The sequence below is a fragment of the Oxyura jamaicensis genome, chromosome 17 (genome assembly GCF_011077185.1).
Source record: "Oxyura jamaicensis isolate SHBP4307 breed ruddy duck chromosome 17, BPBGC_Ojam_1.0, whole genome shotgun sequence".
NCBI lineage: Eukaryota > Metazoa > Chordata > Aves > Anseriformes > Anatidae > Oxyura > Oxyura jamaicensis.
This window is the reverse complement of record NC_048909.1, coordinates 2,631,802-2,648,977: the sequence shown is the minus strand read 5'-3', so window position 1 is coordinate 2,648,977 and position 17,176 is coordinate 2,631,802. Positions and strand designations below refer to the sequence as shown.

Sequence of the window (17,176 nt, the reverse complement as noted above, 5' to 3'; positions counted from 1 at the left end):
CATCACCTCTTCTCTAAATGTAACAGGCCTGATCTTTACAATCTGTCCTTTCACAGGCACCTTCATTGCCACCAGTCATCACTTCCCTTCTCTGGAGCTTTCCTTTCTGTGTCTCCTTGTTGGGCAGGCAGGGATGTACCAGGGAACGCACTCACAGCAGGGTCACACATTCACATACACTCCAGTACGCTGGTTTTAGAGCTGTTCTTGAGATGTTTCTTACCACTCTTTCCTATCACACGTTTTCTGTTGCATGCTTTCTTGATCCTTCTCAAATCAGAGCTGCACGTTGAGCAGCAGTGTTCCTTCAGCTGTTGGTTTTAGTTCCTCACCTGTGTCTGCTCTTATCACTCAAGAGGCATCACTTATGTCTTGGCCAGCTGCAAACACCTTCCTGGTTCTTTCAGACCACCTTTACCAGCCCCTTCTGGCACCTCTAGTCTGAGCTAACCCACATAGCTGAGTGGTGCTGGTAGGTCTTGACTGGTCTCACATTGCTGCTACAGGCATCTTAGGATCTTCCCCTCTCTTTCGCCCCTCCCAGATGTTCGATAATCCTCAGCTTCTCCAATTCCTTTTGTCTTTTTGTGGTTTCTCAGGGAGATCCTGTGCCATCGCTAGCTCTGCATCTATTTTTGCAAGGCCAGAAGAGCAAAATGAGCTTCATGAATGACCCTCCAAGGTCAAGCATTTGCTTTGGCTATGAGCGGAGCAGGGGAGCCCCACAGGGAGTGGGTTTAGGGGTGCTGCTGGGGAGAACAGGCCTGGGGCCTCTGTAACAGGCATCTGGAATTTTCTTCAAGACTCATTTCAAAAGAAAACAAAACAAAATGTAATAACAATTAGGCTGCTGCAATCTCCCCTTGAGCGCTGCTGGGAGGAGCATAATTTAAGGTAATTGTGGTTTTCTTTGCTATTAAGCCAACTTTGCTCTACAGCAGTCTGTGAGGGAGGGCCCCTGGTGCCACAGAAATATGTAAAACTGGCGGAAACGGGAGACTGAGACCACGGCACTGCAGAGTATGGCAAGGGCACGTGGAGCCGGGCTGTGGACACCACTTTGGTGTGAGCCCTGGGGTGAGAATCGCCCCTCGGGGGGCTGCATGGTGCCGGTCACACCACAGGCCTCGAGACTCTTGGGGCCCCTCTCACCCAGGGGCAGCACGGCTGTCACGCTCTGCCCCAGGCTTGTAATTGCTGGCGGAAGGGAAAGGTCCCTGGGAAATGCCTTTCTGGGTCCTTTTACCCTTGAAGCTGCCAGTTCTTGTTGGCTGAACTGGCTGCCACAGGCGTAACATGGGCAGGAGTGTGTGTGTGCAGGGGGCCCATACGTGTGCCAGTCCTGCTGCTGCAGCCCCCTGCCCCTCAGCCGGCAGCGCTGGGCCTGGAGAGCAGCCGGTGCGGCCCTCAACCCCATGAGGTGCGGCACAGAATGGAGGGTAGGGGGGTGTGCTGCACGTCCTGGCCCTGCTGCTGAGTGCTCGGGCCTGGAGAGGCTTCCTCTCTGCTGGGATAGTCGCTAAGTCTCTTGTGTACTCCATGTTGAGCAGAGTTCTGCTGGTGGTAGTCCTTGGTGTCCTTTATTTCATCCCTGCAAGGTTTGGGTGGCGCTGGGGGAAGCTGGGTGGCAGCAGAGCCACAGCCCACCGGCGGTAGGCTTGGCAGCAGCGAGTCGTGGCTTCTGGCTGGAGTAAATTTAAGTCTGGAGAATTAATCCCAGTCCTCTGAGGCTTCCTCGACCCAGCAGCAGCAGAGTGAGATGGACGGAGCTGAAAAGATCCAATTGACTCTTCATGCTGTGACTTTATCCTCAGAAACACTTCCCTCTCCCCTTTTCTCCTCCAAGATGGGGGTGAGTTATTTAAAGAACTGTCTTGTTCTGCTTGTATCGCAGCATAAAGAAAACAAGATTGTGTTTTCACAAAAGCTGAGCAGAAGCCTATGGTTAGGCAAAGATATGAAGGAGCAGTTTCAAAGAGGTGGCTTATCAGAAACAGGGTGAATTTTGATATGGGAGTGAGAGGTGCACTGAACACCCTAGAAGCAAAGAAAAAGAGGACTGGGGATGAAGGAGAATCTTCCAGATGAATGCTGTGCCTTGAACAGGGCCAGGCTGTCAGGAAGCCCCTGAGTACAACAAAGGCCGTGGCCACAAGATGAAAGCTCTCAGGAGCAGCTGGGGAGGAAATGGGGGGAGAGGAGAGATGAAATCCTGGCTGTCCCCGCTCCCCCAGTGACTGAGCTGCGGCTGCGGTGAGACACTCAGAACAAGCCCTCGGGGCTGCACGCAGAGATCTGGGGTTTGGAGCCTCTGCAGATGGCTCCTGGCCTCCCAGCTCAGCTGGAAGGAGTAGGGCTGGACTTCTTTGTATTTTCTGGGGACTGTTTCCAGCCTGATCTGCAGACCTAGTTAATGGAGGGGACTGGGCAGATTGGTTTGACTCGGGATCCTAAATAGGCTCCTCCAGGCTCCACAGCCTGGCCCGTTACTGGCTGTTGGCTTAAGGGCCTGTTCTCCAGCCCCCAGCACTTGGACCCTCTCCCTCATCTCTGTTCATCTCTCCAATTGCTGTGGCCCTGGTTTGGTGTTAGGGTAAGGTGAGTAGCTCCTCTCCAGTGGAAGAGGAAGGCGCGTTCCTATCAGCAATGCCCACAGGGCCTGGCAGGCTCACCCTGCCATTACTCTATAGGTGGGAGACCAGATCCTGGAGGTGAACGGCCGGAGCTTCCTCAGCATCCCCCACGACGAGGCGGTGAAGCTGCTCAAGTCCTCCCGCCACCTCATCATGACGGTGAAGGACATCGGGAGGCTGCCCCACGCGCGCACCACCGTGGACGAGACCAGGTGGATAGCAAGCTCCCAGATCGGAGAGACCCTGGTCAACTCAGCAGGGTAGGTGCCTGCTACACCCCACGCAATAAATAGGGCTGCCAGGCCTCCCCTAGGGTATGTGCAGCCACACAGGGTGGGATAGAGCAGCAGTGTGTCCTCTGCCAGTGAAATGCTGGCAGCCTGACGTGTCTGTAGGACCCTCTGTGCTTAGCTGGGTGGTCCCCGTGTCTGCTGCTCAGAAGACAGCACCCTGTAAGGTGGGTCACGTCTGGGCAGCATGCTGCTGCGCCGTTCAGAGCTCCTTCCCTGGTCTGTCAGGCTAGGAGCTTTCCCCCATTAGCTTACAGGTACAGGGAGAAGAGTAGATAAGAGATCTCTTCAGGTGATGACTGCTCCCGGAGGCGACTGATGGACACATGGCGCTCTGTGCTAACTGAACTTCTCCCCCCTCGCAGGGCGGTGGGCGATCACTCTGCAGAGGCGGCAGCCAGGGTAAGAGATGCCAGCCCCCCCCCACTGTCTTGCGAAAAAAGAGCCATCTCTCTGTGGCAGGGAGGGCAGTGTGCTCCTGGTGGTAAAAGGGATGTTAGTTTATGAGGAATGCTGCCTTTTAGCTGGCCTTTCTCCTGCCTATCTCACTTTGCTAGTTTTATTTCTGCAAAGCCTGGCATAAAAGGAACCCCTCTCCTGTACCACTGCTGGGCCAGTTGTGGGACACAGCTGGAGCCTCCCAGCCTGGGGATGATCACAGTCAGGGGTGACAGGCACACGGGGGCATGGGGATCCCATCCCATCCCATCCCAGGATCTCTCCCGCCCCGCATCACGAGGGTAGCAGGGCTCTGCCCAGGGCTGTGCCTGCAGCACCACATCTCCTTCTCCACATCACCTTCTCCAGCCAGCCCTTTGCAAAGTGCGCTCCCTTTAAATGGAAATGAAGCCAGGAGGTTTCACAGGTGGCTTGCACTGATAATGCCTTCATGCTGTTTGCTTGGCAAAACATGCTCCCCAGCCTCAGCTCTTTCAGTGTCCCCAGGATAGTCGGGATGTTGTCTGGCTTCATATCTGTATGCTGACTGCTAACACTGCCAGGGAGGGGAGCAGCAAGGACCTCCTCCATTAGAAATCCTCCCCAAAGAAAAAAGCCTTTTGTCAATCTGCCTCCGCAGTCGGACATCCCTGTCCCTGGGACTCCTCTGGGTCCGCTAGCTCCTTCTTCACCAAAGTCTGCTTTGAGCTTGCAGTGAGCGTTGTGCATTTTGTACAAGATGCATTTTGCACAAGATGGAAAGCTTGCTTTCTCTCATGGCACCCATTCCCCCAGCTGTGCCAGGAAGGAATACAGCCTGCTGTTAAATCAGTGGCTGGCCAAGGGATAGTTCTAGGCCCTGACTTTGCTGCTTTCACCAGCTGACTTCTCAGGCCGAACCCAATGCCCTGTTTTCTTCTGCAGCCTGTGTTTTACCGGGGCCTGGCGGGCTCGCAGGTAACGCTGAGCAGCATGGTGAACCAGACCCGAGTCATGCTGGAGGAGCAAGCGCGGCACCTGCTGAACGAGCAGGAGCGAGCGACCATGGGGTACTACCTCGATGAGTACAAGGAAGGCAACATCTCCGTGGATGCTCTGGTCATGGCGCTCTTTGAGCTGCTCAACACACACGCTAAGGTGAGCCCTGCACCAGGGACAGGGACAGCTTCTCCCAGTGGCCTGAGCAGAGCCATCGTCGCGGCGTGGCTCAGCACCTCCAGGTATCTGCACAGGGTCGAGAGTGAGGGTGTGAGAGCAAAATCCAGGGGCAGGACATTATGGGAAGCACAAGCTGGCGTTCGGTGGCAGAGGAGCTTCTGATAAAGCTCGGGACCAAACGTCTTCCTTCCTTACCTGCCCGTGCATCTCGTTGCCACTGCTGAACGGGGGGAGGATGGGGCTTCACGTGCCCAGGAGTGTGGTCATGCTCCAACCTCTCTTTGGTTGTCTGTCTGCCTGGCCCAGTTCTCACTGCTTTCAGAGGTGCGGGGCGTGATCTCCCCGCAAGACCTTGACCGCTTCGACAACCTGGTGCTGAAGAGAGAGATCGAGTCCATGAAGGCCCGGCAGCCCTCGGGGCCCAGCATCGGCACCGACTCCTACTCCATGATGTCCTACAGTGACACCGTCTCTTCCTCCAGCAGCCACTTCACCTCCACAACTGTCAGCTCGGCCCGGGTAAGTCTCTTCCAGCTCTTCCTTTTCCTTTCAACCCCATCTCCTGGCAGTCCTGCAGCAAACCCAGTTCCACCAAGTGCTCCAAAGGCATTTCCCCCAGCATGAAATCTGCTTCCCCGAGGGGTTCCTCCAAAGTTTTTTTTATCCCCTTACAAGCCACTAGGGGCTCATCTCTTCTGGCTGCAGGCTGTCACAGCACCCCTGCTTTTAGAGGCAGGGGTCCTAGAGTATCCTAGAGGGGCAGGAAAATGATGGTTTTTGGTGTCTTGGAAAGCACAGCCTCCCTCTGAGAGTCCTTTGCCATCCACTTGCTTCACAGCAGTGAGACAAAGGTCTAGAGCAGCCGGGTGAGCTGCAAGGAGGCAGGGAGCAGGCGTGCAGGGGCAGGCACGGCCATGCCCCAGCATTGCCTGTGTTCTGATGGATCCTGCACCCGTTCGGTGTCCCGTATAGGCGCTGCAGGTACTTGAACTCTGAGATGCTCTGGGGTCCTTGCAGGCTGGGCACAAGAGTGTGATTAGTAGTGGCAATAAGGTGACATTGTGACACATGCTTGGTGTCTCTCAGTGCCCCAGAGATGAGATAGATGCCCCGTCCTCTGCGTGGGGGCTGAGCATCCCTCTGTCCCCAGGGAGGGAGCGAGTCTGCTTCCCACCCAGGACCTCCAGCACACAGGGCGGGCTGCAGCCACAGAAATCTCAGCGACTTGCCGCTGCCACGCCGTCCCTGCCGCTGTTGACCAGCTCTTGCTGCCGCTTCTGAGTCACCTCCGCAGAGATGCTGGCTGCCTGTTCCCTGTCCCAGCGGGTCCCCAGCAGCCGGGCCAGCTGCATCCTGTCCCAGCCTCTGCCCACTCCAGCATTAAGCAGCAGTGCTCCCACATCTCGCTGCCAGGCCTTCGTTGAACGCACCGTCTAATTAAGTTATTGTAATCACCTCAGAATGTGCAGGCACACAGCCCCCAAATTAATTTCCTGGCCATAAAATGCCTTTCATCACAAATGCATTAGCAACCTTGGAAATTAAAACCTTCTTGAAAAGAACAGATGATGGTGGGCTTTCTGCTTGTTCGACAGCAAGCAAACCAGCCCACGTGCGGGGCGGGTGGGATTGTGCTGCAGAGGGGCAGCAAGGTGGGGGGCTTTCCTGGGGCTGTATCTTTCTCACGGTTTGGTTCAGCCTTCCAAGAGACCTCAGAGAGTTTCAGAGAATCAGAGCTGTGTTTTTGTCCTGCTGACTTCAGAAATACCCAAAGGATGGATTGCGGTGTTCGGGATGGATTGCAGCAAGGGCCTTTCTGGATCAGGATAAGTGGGGCGAGTTTCACACTGCTCTGCGAAGGGAGAAATCTTTCCAAAGCATCAGAGAGCTGACCCAGAGGCCTGCCAGGGCTCATGCACTGAGCGTGACACCCTGGTCCCATCCAGCCCCGTGCCCAGGCTGTACTACGTGCTTCAGGTGTGCCACGAATGCCCTCCAGCTCCATGATGCCCTTGTGGCACAGAGTGGACACTGCCTGCAAGGCAGTAAAATCTTCCTGCAAGGACACATGTCCCTGTTACACCACACCTTACTCCCTGGCAGCGTGGCTCCTCTTCCCGTGTCCTCTGAGCATGGACATGAGGACAGACACGTGTCTGCTGCTCTGCTCCGGGTGCTGGGAACAGCAGCACTTGAGGTGTCTTAGCAAGCAGAGGTGGGAAGCCGCTGCCAAGCAGGGAGCGGGGTCTCTGGGTGGTGGGTGCTGAGCAGCTCGCAGGGGAGAGAGGAGGCACGGAGCTTGTGGACTGTTTGCTCTCTCAGGAGGGGCTGATTGCAGCCCTCATGCTCAGCACAGGGATGCACAGGGATGTGGATTCTGCAGGGTGGCCTTGGGGGAGGAGGGATGCGTTGTGCTGGGATTTGCTTCTCTCGCTTGTTTGTTCTGCATCCTCCCTGACGTTATGTTTTTGCTTTTATGCTTGTTTCAATCTGCTTTTCCCTCGCACATCCCCAGGAGCGGCTCTTGTGGCTAATAGACCTGATGGAGGTAGGGACCAGCAGCGAGTCGGAGAGCTCGAGTACCGCAGTTGCCATAGGAGGCGAGCTGCGAGTGTGTGTGGATGTGTGCTGGGCGGGGGGCAGGGGACAGGCCCTTCCCGGGGCCAGCATGTGTCTGAGCCACGTGAGCAGCCGCCTCATGTCTCCCAGCTCTGCTGCTTCTCCCCGTGGCTCTGCTGAGCCGTTCCTAAGTCCCCTTCCCTAGCTCAGCAGCAAGGCTGCGGGTCTCAGCACCGCAGTGCAGACCAGGCTCGGCTGTGAACCAGCCCCGACTGGTACCAATGTCCTGCCTGCACGAAAACCCCAAGTGCTGGTGGCGTCTTGGGGCTGGGCTTTTAGAAGGACCGGCAGCACTGATACCTGAAGGACCCCAGGCTGTGCCCCCTGCCTCGTGGCCCTGTTGTGCCAGCTCTCCGTGCTGTTGCCCTGTCTCCCTGTGTAGGCACCCTGGTGAAGCACCGCTGGGCTGTCACATCGCATCACGCATCCCCAGGGACTGGAGAGCTTTCCTTACAGAGCTCAGGTGTGCAAAGATCTGTGCAGGAGGGGCTGGCGTGCTCACATTGTGCGTGTTCAGCCTTGGAGAAATCCTTGCAGACATTTCAGAGCCTTGAATATCTCTGTGTAATCACAGAGCTCTGCGCTGGGAGGAGGCTAAGAGCTGCATGCTCGTGCCCTGCAGTGTGGCTCTGTCGTGCAGGGTGCGTTGCCCTCTCCCCTGGCTGTTTGGGACTGAATGGTGGCGGTCAGCAGGTTTCACACACAGCAGGTTTCACACACAGCAGGTTCCAGCTCCACCAGTACTGCTTTGGGACATAGGACCCCTGGTAGCTGTGAACCTGACCCAAATGCCACGTCCTTCCAGGAATGAAACTTGCCTAGAAGAGGAAAGCTGTGGGATTTATCACAGATGTCTTGAACCTTGCGACAAGTTTCTTTGGTTTCATGAACAAAGTCAGCGGCCCCCATCAAGGGCTGGTGGGCAGACATGCCAAAAATAGCTAGTATGGGGCTGATCGGGACTGTGACAAAAAGTGATTTCATTACGGAACGTCTGAAGGATACTCGGCAACGAGACGACGTCTTGTTCAGTTGTGCCACCCACTGGCTGTGTCTGCCAAAACATCATTTCCCTCTTCTAAATGGAAGATTTGGAAGATTTTGATCTCAAGATGAGACCTGCAAAGCAGAGGTTAATTGTAGACTGCAATAATCAGATGTGGCTTGTCTGATCAGAGCAGTGTGAGTTTCTGAGTTGCTTACAACCAAGGCAGTCCTTAAGGGATTTAGCATTGCCTTTGTCCCTGCCTCCTGCCCCAGCACTCGTTATTAGGATTAAGGATTTGAGATCCGCGTTGATTTCATTTTTCTTCTCTGCCTCCTAGCAAATAGACTGCCATCAAAAATGCCTTCTCCTCCCAGGGTCTGACTCCCCAGGAGCTGCTCCCAGCTCCCCGAAGCTGCAGGGCTGCTCCCAGTGCAGTAACTCAGCTCGTTCGCTGGCCTCTGCCTCCCGTTGGTCTCCGTGTCTCCAGAAGCATAAGTAAAGAGGGGATGACGGTGCGAAGGCCTGAGCTGTTCCTCTGCTGCCAACAGAACCTCAAGCACAAGAGCCCACAGAACAAGAGCAGAGGAACAGGAGACCTCTTCCAGGTCCAGCAGCCCCTGTGGGTGGATATCACCGCTCCCCATGCCAAAAGAGCCCTCCACACCACAAAGTGTGAGATGTCTGTGCTCCAGGGCTCCTGGGGGCCTGGGCTTCTGGGCACCCTCATCTTTGTCCTAAAGCCCCGTAGATGCACGGGAGAGGGAGAGAGAAGGGAGGAGAGGGGGAAGGCTGGGCTGCCGCTCAGGCTGGCGCAGTTACTCAAGAGCTAAACCCTGTGGGAGCTGGGCTGTGTGGCTCTGTAAAGCTCTTGTTAGCAGTTACAGGAAAATAAGGGACTCATTTGGAACTGTGAGGTTAATTAAAGGTTGATCTGTATCCTCCAGGGAGCTGGTGGTTTTCTCCACCACCTAATCTGTGAATGGAAACGGGCTGCCTGTCTGAAAGATGCTCTCCAGCTCTGTCACTCCACCTGTGCTCAAGGTGGGGAGGACAAAAGTCCCCCAGCTGCACCCTGCAGAGGGGCTGGAAGGGCCCCGCCTGGCTCCCGCTTTCTGTAGATAACTAGGAGATAGATGGGGCAAAGGAGAGGCGGTGAGAAGCAGCAGCAGCCTCGGTAAATGCCCCTGCCCATTTTTCAAAGCAGCAGCACATGGCTTCGATGGGTCTTTTAAGGGAGATCCAGGAAATCACGGTCTGAAAATAGCCAATTCCTGAAAGCAGTGTGCTCAGCTTAAAAGCCATTACATTTTACAGCCCGGAGCAATTTCTGTGTAATCACTTTTGCCCCCAAAGCACTCAAGCAGTGGAAAGGCAAATCTCCTGCTGGCACACCTCGGCACGAAGAAGAGCCCGGGCAGGATGAGCAGCGCTGGTGTCAGGGGGCACCGAGCTGGGCAGCAGGATCGGGGCTGCCCCGGGGGGCTGGTGGGGGGCTCTGGCTGCATCCACACAGCCACCGTGTGCCAGGAGGCCTGGGCTGGGATCTAGCCGGCACGTGATGTGCTCCAGGATGGGCTCGATGCCACGGTGAGGGGCACAGAGTTCAGTGGGGCAGACTGTAGGGTGGCTTTTCTTTTAGTAGCGATGCAGGTTTGGAGGCAGGCTGCTCCTGCGTGCATCAGGAGGCTCTGATCCTCGCTCCTCTGGCAAATCTCTGAGGCTGGCAGAGGCAGGGCTGGAAGGGGAAGAGTTGGGGATGTGGATCTCAAACGGGGCCAGGCTGGTGCAGAAGTGGCACCGTCTGTGCCTGGGCTCCGGCTCCGCGGTGTCACGCAGGGAGGTAGGTGATGGCACCGGAGCTTTTTGCACTTGCTGTCACCTCTCCGATCTGACGTCCCGTTGCACAGCCCCGAGCGAGTTCCCCCGATCCCGGTCAGCCCTGCCGGGCACTCAGACCAGCAGGGTCCGGGCCTTGCAGGAGCAGTTCATGACCATTTGAATCGGTATAAAGGCAGGTTCCTTTTGGAATAGCCCCATCCATCTCTTTCCCCAGTCTCAGACGTGTGGTATCGCCCATCCTTCATGCCAGCACTTGGATGTGCACAGTCCTGCGGTGCGCCAGACCTGGCCAAAGCCTGATGGTCCTGCCGCCGTGTGTCAGGCACATCTGTCCTCAGCCCGGGCTTGCTGCAGTTGGCTCAGAGACCCAGCGGGCAGGGGATTTGTGGATTTGTCTCTCCCAGAAGCCACCTACATTGGGTCGAATCGGGGGTGAACTCACCCTCATCAGGGGAAGGCTCAGTCTTGCAGGCTGATGGGTTCCCCACCGCTCCCCGAACAAGCCATTTCTTTTAGCTCTTGTTCTCCAGGGCTCCTTCGGAAGCCACGGAGATAAAAGCAATTTCCATCAATGTTTTTGCTGCTTCTCTAATGCTTTTAATTGTCTCCCGTGTCTATTTTGGGACGCTACATCTTTCAAGCACAGCAGCAGCCTCCAGCAGATGGGGAAAATGCAGAGGCACCAGCTTTTCAACTAATCAGTTGTTTATCCTGCAATAAATAACCCACACTTAAACACAAGCTGCACCCTGCCCGTTCCACCCCAGATGAACAAATGGCCCCGGGAACGAAGTGGGCTGGGTACCTGGTGCCAGAGGGACAGAGGGACACAGCCAGCAGCACAGCCACGGCTCTGGGCTCGACTCAGGACCAGTTTGGTCCCTTTTGAGGTCAGGGCACGGAAAGCTTGCCAGGGCAGAGCTCCACAGCCAGCCCCCGGTTCTGCCAGGGAGATGCACTTCCAGCTGCATCCATGCCCTCTGCTGCGGGACCTGTGCTGTCCCTGCTGGGGCAGGCTGACCGATTCTCGTGGTCCTTCCCGATTCCTGGAGCTCTGCTGCGTTCTGAGCTCTGTTCCTGTATTTCCTAATGACATTTAGACTCGTAACAGGGAGGCAGTGGCAGCAGCTCTGCTCTATTTGCATCTGAGACCGACTGGTTTGCAGGGGAGGGAGGATTTAGCTTTTTCATTGCCCTTCTCCCTGGGAAGATCCAGGCATTGTGCTCATTCCTCCCCTCCTCCAAGCTGAGCACAAGGAGCAGAGCTCTGGCTCAAGAGGGCAGAGGACATTGTCCCCACCAGGCAGGTTCACAGCACGTGCTGAGCACCTTCCTTACCCTGGGAGAGGCAGTTCCCAGCTGAGTTCCTTTGCTTGTGTGGTGTGTGAGTTTTCAGGGGGATCACCCAGAAAATAAAACCCTCTGGCTGAAGGCCCCTTTCAGGGGTAGGGCGATGCCCTGCATCACTCTCCATGTTCCCTATCGTGCTGGCACTTCGGTGGTTGCTCGTTGGTGCTGTGACCAGGTTGTCTCTTCCTTTGCCTTGTCAGAACACGTCAGAGTTGGAGGGAGGTGGAGACGGCCACCAGAGCAGCATCAACACCCTGCCGGACATCTCCCTGGTAAGACACCGCGCCGCACTGCCTTGCCTGGGGCGGCTGGAGGAGAGCCCATGGTACTGGGTTCTGCCTCAGTTTCTCTTTGCTATATCACCGACCGATGGGTGTCACCGAAGGAAATTAATTGAACTGCTTTAGAAGAAAGGTTTGGGATGTCTGAATAAGAGCGGTGTCTGTGGTTGTAGGAACCAGGGCAGAAGTTGTCCTCTAACCGTCCTCCTTTGTGAGTCAGTTTCTTATCACCATTAATGGGTGTTTCTGTGCAAATGGGTTACTTTGCCACAGTCGCTGTCCAGAGGCAGGTGACCGGTTGTTCTTGGTTCTGCAGGATGACCTTTCGTCCTTCCCGGAGGAGCCACCCAACTTCAAGCCTCCCCCTCCTCCTTCAGCCCCCCAGATGCTGGACCCCTCCGCTGCCCAGCACCGGAACCCAGCGAAGGACAAACCCAAGCGCCCGTCCTCCGAGTCCTCCCAGTCAGGCCTCTTCTTCGTGGCCCCCCGAAACCCCACGCCCCCTCTTAACCACTCCGAGCAGGACACAGCCAGCATGACCTCCACCGCTACGACATCCACCGAGGAGTCCGCCCCGAGCCCCATCTATGCTACCATTTCCCCGTCCCTGCACAGCTCCCGGCGCCAAATGGATGCCCAGCTCTCCTTGGTCAGCCAGCACCCCATCGGGCCCTTCCCCAGGGTCCAGTCCCCAACGAGGCTGAAGAGCCCCATTGCAGAGGGTCCTGCAGCCGCTGGGCACCACAGCCCCACTTCCCCGTCCCCTCCGCCCCCCCCAGCGCACCCCGCGCCCCCGCCACCCGACAGGGGCAGCCCGCGGGCCGTGGCCAACCAGCACTTCATCATGGTGGAGGTGCACCAGCCCAACAGCGAGCCCGACGTCAACGAAGTCAGGCCCTTGCCCCAGGCCAGAGGTGGGTGTCCTGCTGGGACGAGAGGGGCGGGGGGGTCCCCATTGTCATTGCTTTATTTATGGGGGTGCTGGCTGTCAGGCCTGTTTGGCTTTAGCTTACGGACGTGCTCTGGCTGGTTGTGTAGGCCTGGTGCCAAGCTGGGCTGAGGGGTGGACGTGTGTCCTGCTACTGCTGCAGGAGGTGGCCTCCACTGGCCCAACCTGTGGCCTCTACCGGCCCAACTTGAGGCCTCCACTGGCCCAACCTGTGGCCTCCACTGGCCCAACCTTTGGCCTCTACCAGCCCAACCTTTGGCCTCCACTGGCCCAACCTTTGGCCTCCACTGGCCCAACCTGCAGCCTCTACCAGCCCAACCCACGGCCTCCGGCCATCTGGGCAGGCGTAGGACCAAAGGTGCACACAGCCATTCCCTGGCCTCAGGGGATGCTCAGGGCCTGTTACTGGCTGTGGGGTAAAAGAAAAAAAAAAAAAAACAAAAAACAAATGTTGGTGTTGCTCAAGAGAGAGGAGCAGGAGAAGAGGAGACAGAAGGCGAGGTCCCATGGGAGGGTGTTGGGAGATGCGAGCCCTGTGTCAGGCCTCAGCTCCCCGCCTGAGCACGAGGTGTTGCTGCAGGTTTCCCCGTTCTCAGCGGGGATGTGGCTGGCAGTGAAGTGCCAGCGAGGGGCCCCGGAGGTGAATTTGACGATTCCTGTTCAAACTGGGGCAGCAGAGCTGGGTGAGGGCCGTGGAGGCCACGTTGGTGTGGCAGCACGCTGCCGTTCGGTACTTGTGGGTTGGTTTGCTTTTTTTCAGAGAAATTTTCAGAAAACAGCTTGACAGCATCATGGCAAAAAAAAAAAAAAAAAAAAAAAAAGAAAGAGGAAAATCCAGGCAACACGTAAAGCCCTCGGCAGAGTTACTCACAGCAGTAGTGAGCCCTGAGACAAAGCCCTCAGCCCTGGCTTCTGGCAGAGCTGGAAAACCTGCGAAGCCCACGGCCATGCCAGCACCCTGTTGGCCTTCGGGACGCTCCTCAAAGCCTCCCTGGGTCCCCGAAGCAGTTCAGGCTGACCTTTACTTCAAGACCAGGCTCTCGTAGGCAGTTGATTACAACATCCTTTGTGTGGGGGCTTTGCTGTGTTAGTTAATATAACCTGCTTAAGTTAATTAAAGAAAGTGAGGGAGGAGGCTGTGGTGCAATAGGAAGGGTCCCTGGGGTGCTGCGGGTGCCCAGGACGCTGGGCCCTGCTTTCAGCCCAGACCTGGAGCTGGTGCCCCAGCACCCCGGGGTACCCCAGCAGCCCCGAGCCCCCCAGAAGCCCTCCAGGCTCCCTGGGACCCCGGTGCGAGGAGCACTGTCGCCCTCCCGTGGCACCGTCCTCCCACTGCAATTAGTTCATTAACCTCGCCGTAATGAGGGAGCGAGGGGCTTGAGTGCCTCGGGGCAGGGCCCTGCTGGAGGGGTGTCGGCGGGGGGGACCCCAGGTGGTTTCCCTCGGTCCCCTGCTGCCGCCAGCAGAGGCAGAGGAACCTGCGCCCCGATCCTTCGGGGCTCGAAGGGGAGCCTGGCACCTCGGCTCCTGGGGGGTGGAGGCGGAATGAAGGCGCTGGGCTGGCCCCAGCAGGATCCCGGAGCTCGCTGTGCTCTCCCACATCCTGGTTCAGGATCCCGGCTGGATCCCAGATCAGTTCCACACACAGCTCTGCTCTTCAGGAGGGGTTCACTTAGGAACCCTGCTCTAAAACCAGGTCCGAGTGCCGGGGAGGTGCCCGGCCCTGGCAGCGGGTGCCATGCCCTCTCCTTGGCCCTCTCCTCGGGCCTCGGAGGCAGAGCCTCCCCCTGACAGCCCCCCTCTCCCCCAGCCTCCACGCTGTCCCAGCTGTCGGACAGCGGGCAGACCCTCAGCGAGGACAGCGGCGTGGACATCGGCGAGGTCGAGATGGGCGGCAAGGACAAGAGCCGGCAGCCGGTCCCCGGGAAAAGCCGAAGCCTCAAGGAGGCCGCCAGGAGCGAGGCGGCGGCAGAGGGGGCCTCCAAGCCGGTGAGGATGGGTCCTGGGTGCTCACGGGCTGGGGTCCTGTGGGAGGAGGGCTCCTGGGGCTGCTGTAGGGCCGTGCTGGTCCCCACCACCTCGTCCCACCGTGGTGCACGTGGTTGTGCTCCTTCTGCCTGCAGGCAGCAGCCCCCCTGGGGTTTTCGGTGGGTGATTTTATTTTTAATGAGCTGAGGCAGCTCGCTGCTGGGAGGGCAGCCAGGAGCAGCTGAGAGGGGCACCATAGGGCCGATTCACCCCGTCTGGGTAAGTCCGATCCCTCCCAGCTCCAGCAAGCAGCCGCCTGGGACATGGCAGCGTTCCTGGCACTGAGGGGACATCTCCAGGGCAGTGTCCCATGGCTGAAGTCACCTGGCAGCCTGACACAGAGCAAATTGGCTGTGACATGGGGTCAGAGGGCTGCTGTGCTCCTCCCCGGGACCTTCCTGACCTGCCCCGGGCTGGGGTGGCTGCCAGGGGTCAGCATCTGTCCCTGTGCCGACTGAGGGAGCGCGGCGGGCAGAGGGTGCCTGGCCTCCCTCGGCAGCCCCACCATCTGCCCGCAGCCGGGGCTCCTGGAGCCCACCTCGTGCCTGATCCGGGTGTCCAAGAGCGCGCCGACCCTGGGAATCGCCATCGAGGGTGGAGCAAACACGCGGCAGCCACTGCCCCGCATCGTCACCATCCAGGTAGGGCAGGCTGAGCGTGGGAAAAGCTTGGCACGCATCACACCCCTCTGCTCCCTGCTGGCCATGGGCAGGCTCAGGAGTGCCCTGCAGCCTCCTGCCATCAGCCACGGCAGCTGCAGCCCTGCCCCAGGGAGATTTTGGGGGATGGATCTGACCCTCGATAGCCCCAAATGCCCCCAGTGCCAGGGCACCATTCTGCAGGGGGGGATTTGCTGAACAGAAGTGTTGACGTGCCGTGGGTGATCCCATACCATAACACATGTCCTGGGAACTCAGGGCTTGCTGCAGACGTGCTGGGGTGTCTGGGCAGCCCCCAGGGCTCAGCTGGCCCTCCAGATGTCTGGGAACCCTCTTTTTCTGCTCAGATTGGGACTGGGGAGGGGGAATGGTGGATGAGAGCTGAGGAACTGAGCCCACAGCCCCGCTCTCAGGAGCTGTCTCCTCACACTGTTCCCCTGCTGTTTACTTGTGGCAGAATCGATGTTACAGCACCACAAAGGCAGAGCTGAGCCTTGGTTGTTCTTGGCCATCCCAGCCGGCGCTGCGCTCTCAGCCAACAGCCAGCGGTTTAGGGACGAAGCCAAATTCCTCTCCTCTTCCCCAAAACCAAAACATTTCACTTCCACGATGTTCACACTGACCTGGCAAGGGCCAGACCCTGCCTTGTCCCCCCTCCCCGTGCCAGAGCCCTGGGCTGAGCAGGGGTTTGCAGATCCATCCCGTGTCCCCCTGCTGACCACCCCCCTGTCCCTGCAGCGCGGGGGCTCGGCACACAACTGCGGGAAGCTGAAGGTGGGCCACGTCATCCTGGAGGTGAACGGCACCGGGCTGCGGGGCAAGGAGCACCGCGAGGCCGCCCGCATCATCGCCGAGGCCTTCAAGCTGAAGGAGAAGGACTACATTGACTTCCTCGTCACAGAGTTCAACGTCGCCCTGTAGGAGCCTGGCGAGAGCCTCCGGACGGGCATCAGAAGCAATGTGAGGACACCCCCGCGCCCTCCCCTGCCCTGCTGCCATGTGCCCGGCTGGGACTTGCTGTCCCCATGGGGCCATCCGGCCCTGGGGCAGGCTGAGGATGGGCACAGCTCAGTGCACGGCCTCCGCTGGGGCAGAGGCCGCATCCCCACGGGGACGGGCACAGAGGGCAGCGAGGCCGGGGTGGGAAGAAGGACGGAGGAGGCCGAAAGGAGCCGGACGCCGTGTAAATTGCTGGCGCTGTCGTTGTGTTCATACGGACAGAGCTTGTGCTTGTCATTTTGCAATAAAGCTGTCGGGTTAAGAGGAGGCTGGTTTGGCTTGGCTGGGCTCAGCTCAGCCCGGCTCGGCTCGGTTGGGCTCGACTCGGCTTGGATGGGCTTGGATGGGCTCGGTTGGGCTCACTTGGGCTTGGTTGGGCTCGGATTGACTTGGCTTGGCTCGGCCTGGCTGGGCTGGGTTTGGCTGGGCTCAGTTCGGCTTGACCTGGCTGGGCTTGGCTCGGATGTGCTCGGCTCAGCCCGGTTCGGCTCGGCCTGGCCTGGCTGGGCTGGGCTGGGCTGGTTTGGGTTTGGCTGGGCTCAGTTTAACTGGGCTGGACTCGGCTCGGCTCGGCTCGGCTCGGCTCGGCTCGGCTCGGCTCGGCTCGGCTCGGCTCGGCTCGGCTCGGCCCCCGCTGCGCTCCCCGTTAGCGCCCCCAGGCGCTGCAGGCGCTGCATAAATTATGCCAATGAGCCCTTCCTCCGCCTCTGATTGGCCAGCTCCGGCGGGCTATGCAAATCGACAAGGGGCGCGGCTTTATGCTAATCGACCCACGGCGGCGCGCTGCGATTGGCGGAAAGAGCCGAGGGGGCGTGTCCGGGTGGAAGCGCGGAGCCCCGCCCCCGCCGCCCAGCGCCGCGCTTTGTCCGGGCCGGGCCGGGCCGGGGGCCCCGCGCGGAGGCGGCCGGGGGGGGCCGGGGGGCGCCGGGCCCCGCCCTGCAGGTG

The 17,176-nt window shown here is 58.6% G+C and overlaps 1 protein-coding gene across 1 annotated transcript in view; it reads left to right on the top strand.

Moving 5' to 3' along the window:
* Positions 1 to 16,499, top strand: part of WHRN (whirlin) — a 48,910-nt gene extending 32,411 nt beyond the window's left edge. Inside the window, 9 exon segments of the mRNA XM_035341883.1 lie at positions 2,691 to 2,893; positions 3,289 to 3,325; positions 4,286 to 4,498; positions 4,826 to 5,038; positions 11,516 to 11,587; positions 11,913 to 12,510; positions 14,356 to 14,534; positions 15,092 to 15,214; positions 15,971 to 16,499. Coding sequence (XP_035197774.1) covers positions 2,691 to 2,893; positions 3,289 to 3,325; positions 4,286 to 4,498; positions 4,826 to 5,038; positions 11,516 to 11,587; positions 11,913 to 12,510; positions 14,356 to 14,534; positions 15,092 to 15,214; positions 15,971 to 16,153 — 1,821 coding nt within the window. The 3' untranslated portion in view covers positions 16,154 to 16,499.
* The last annotated feature ends 677 nt before the right edge of the window (positions 16,500 to 17,176 follow it).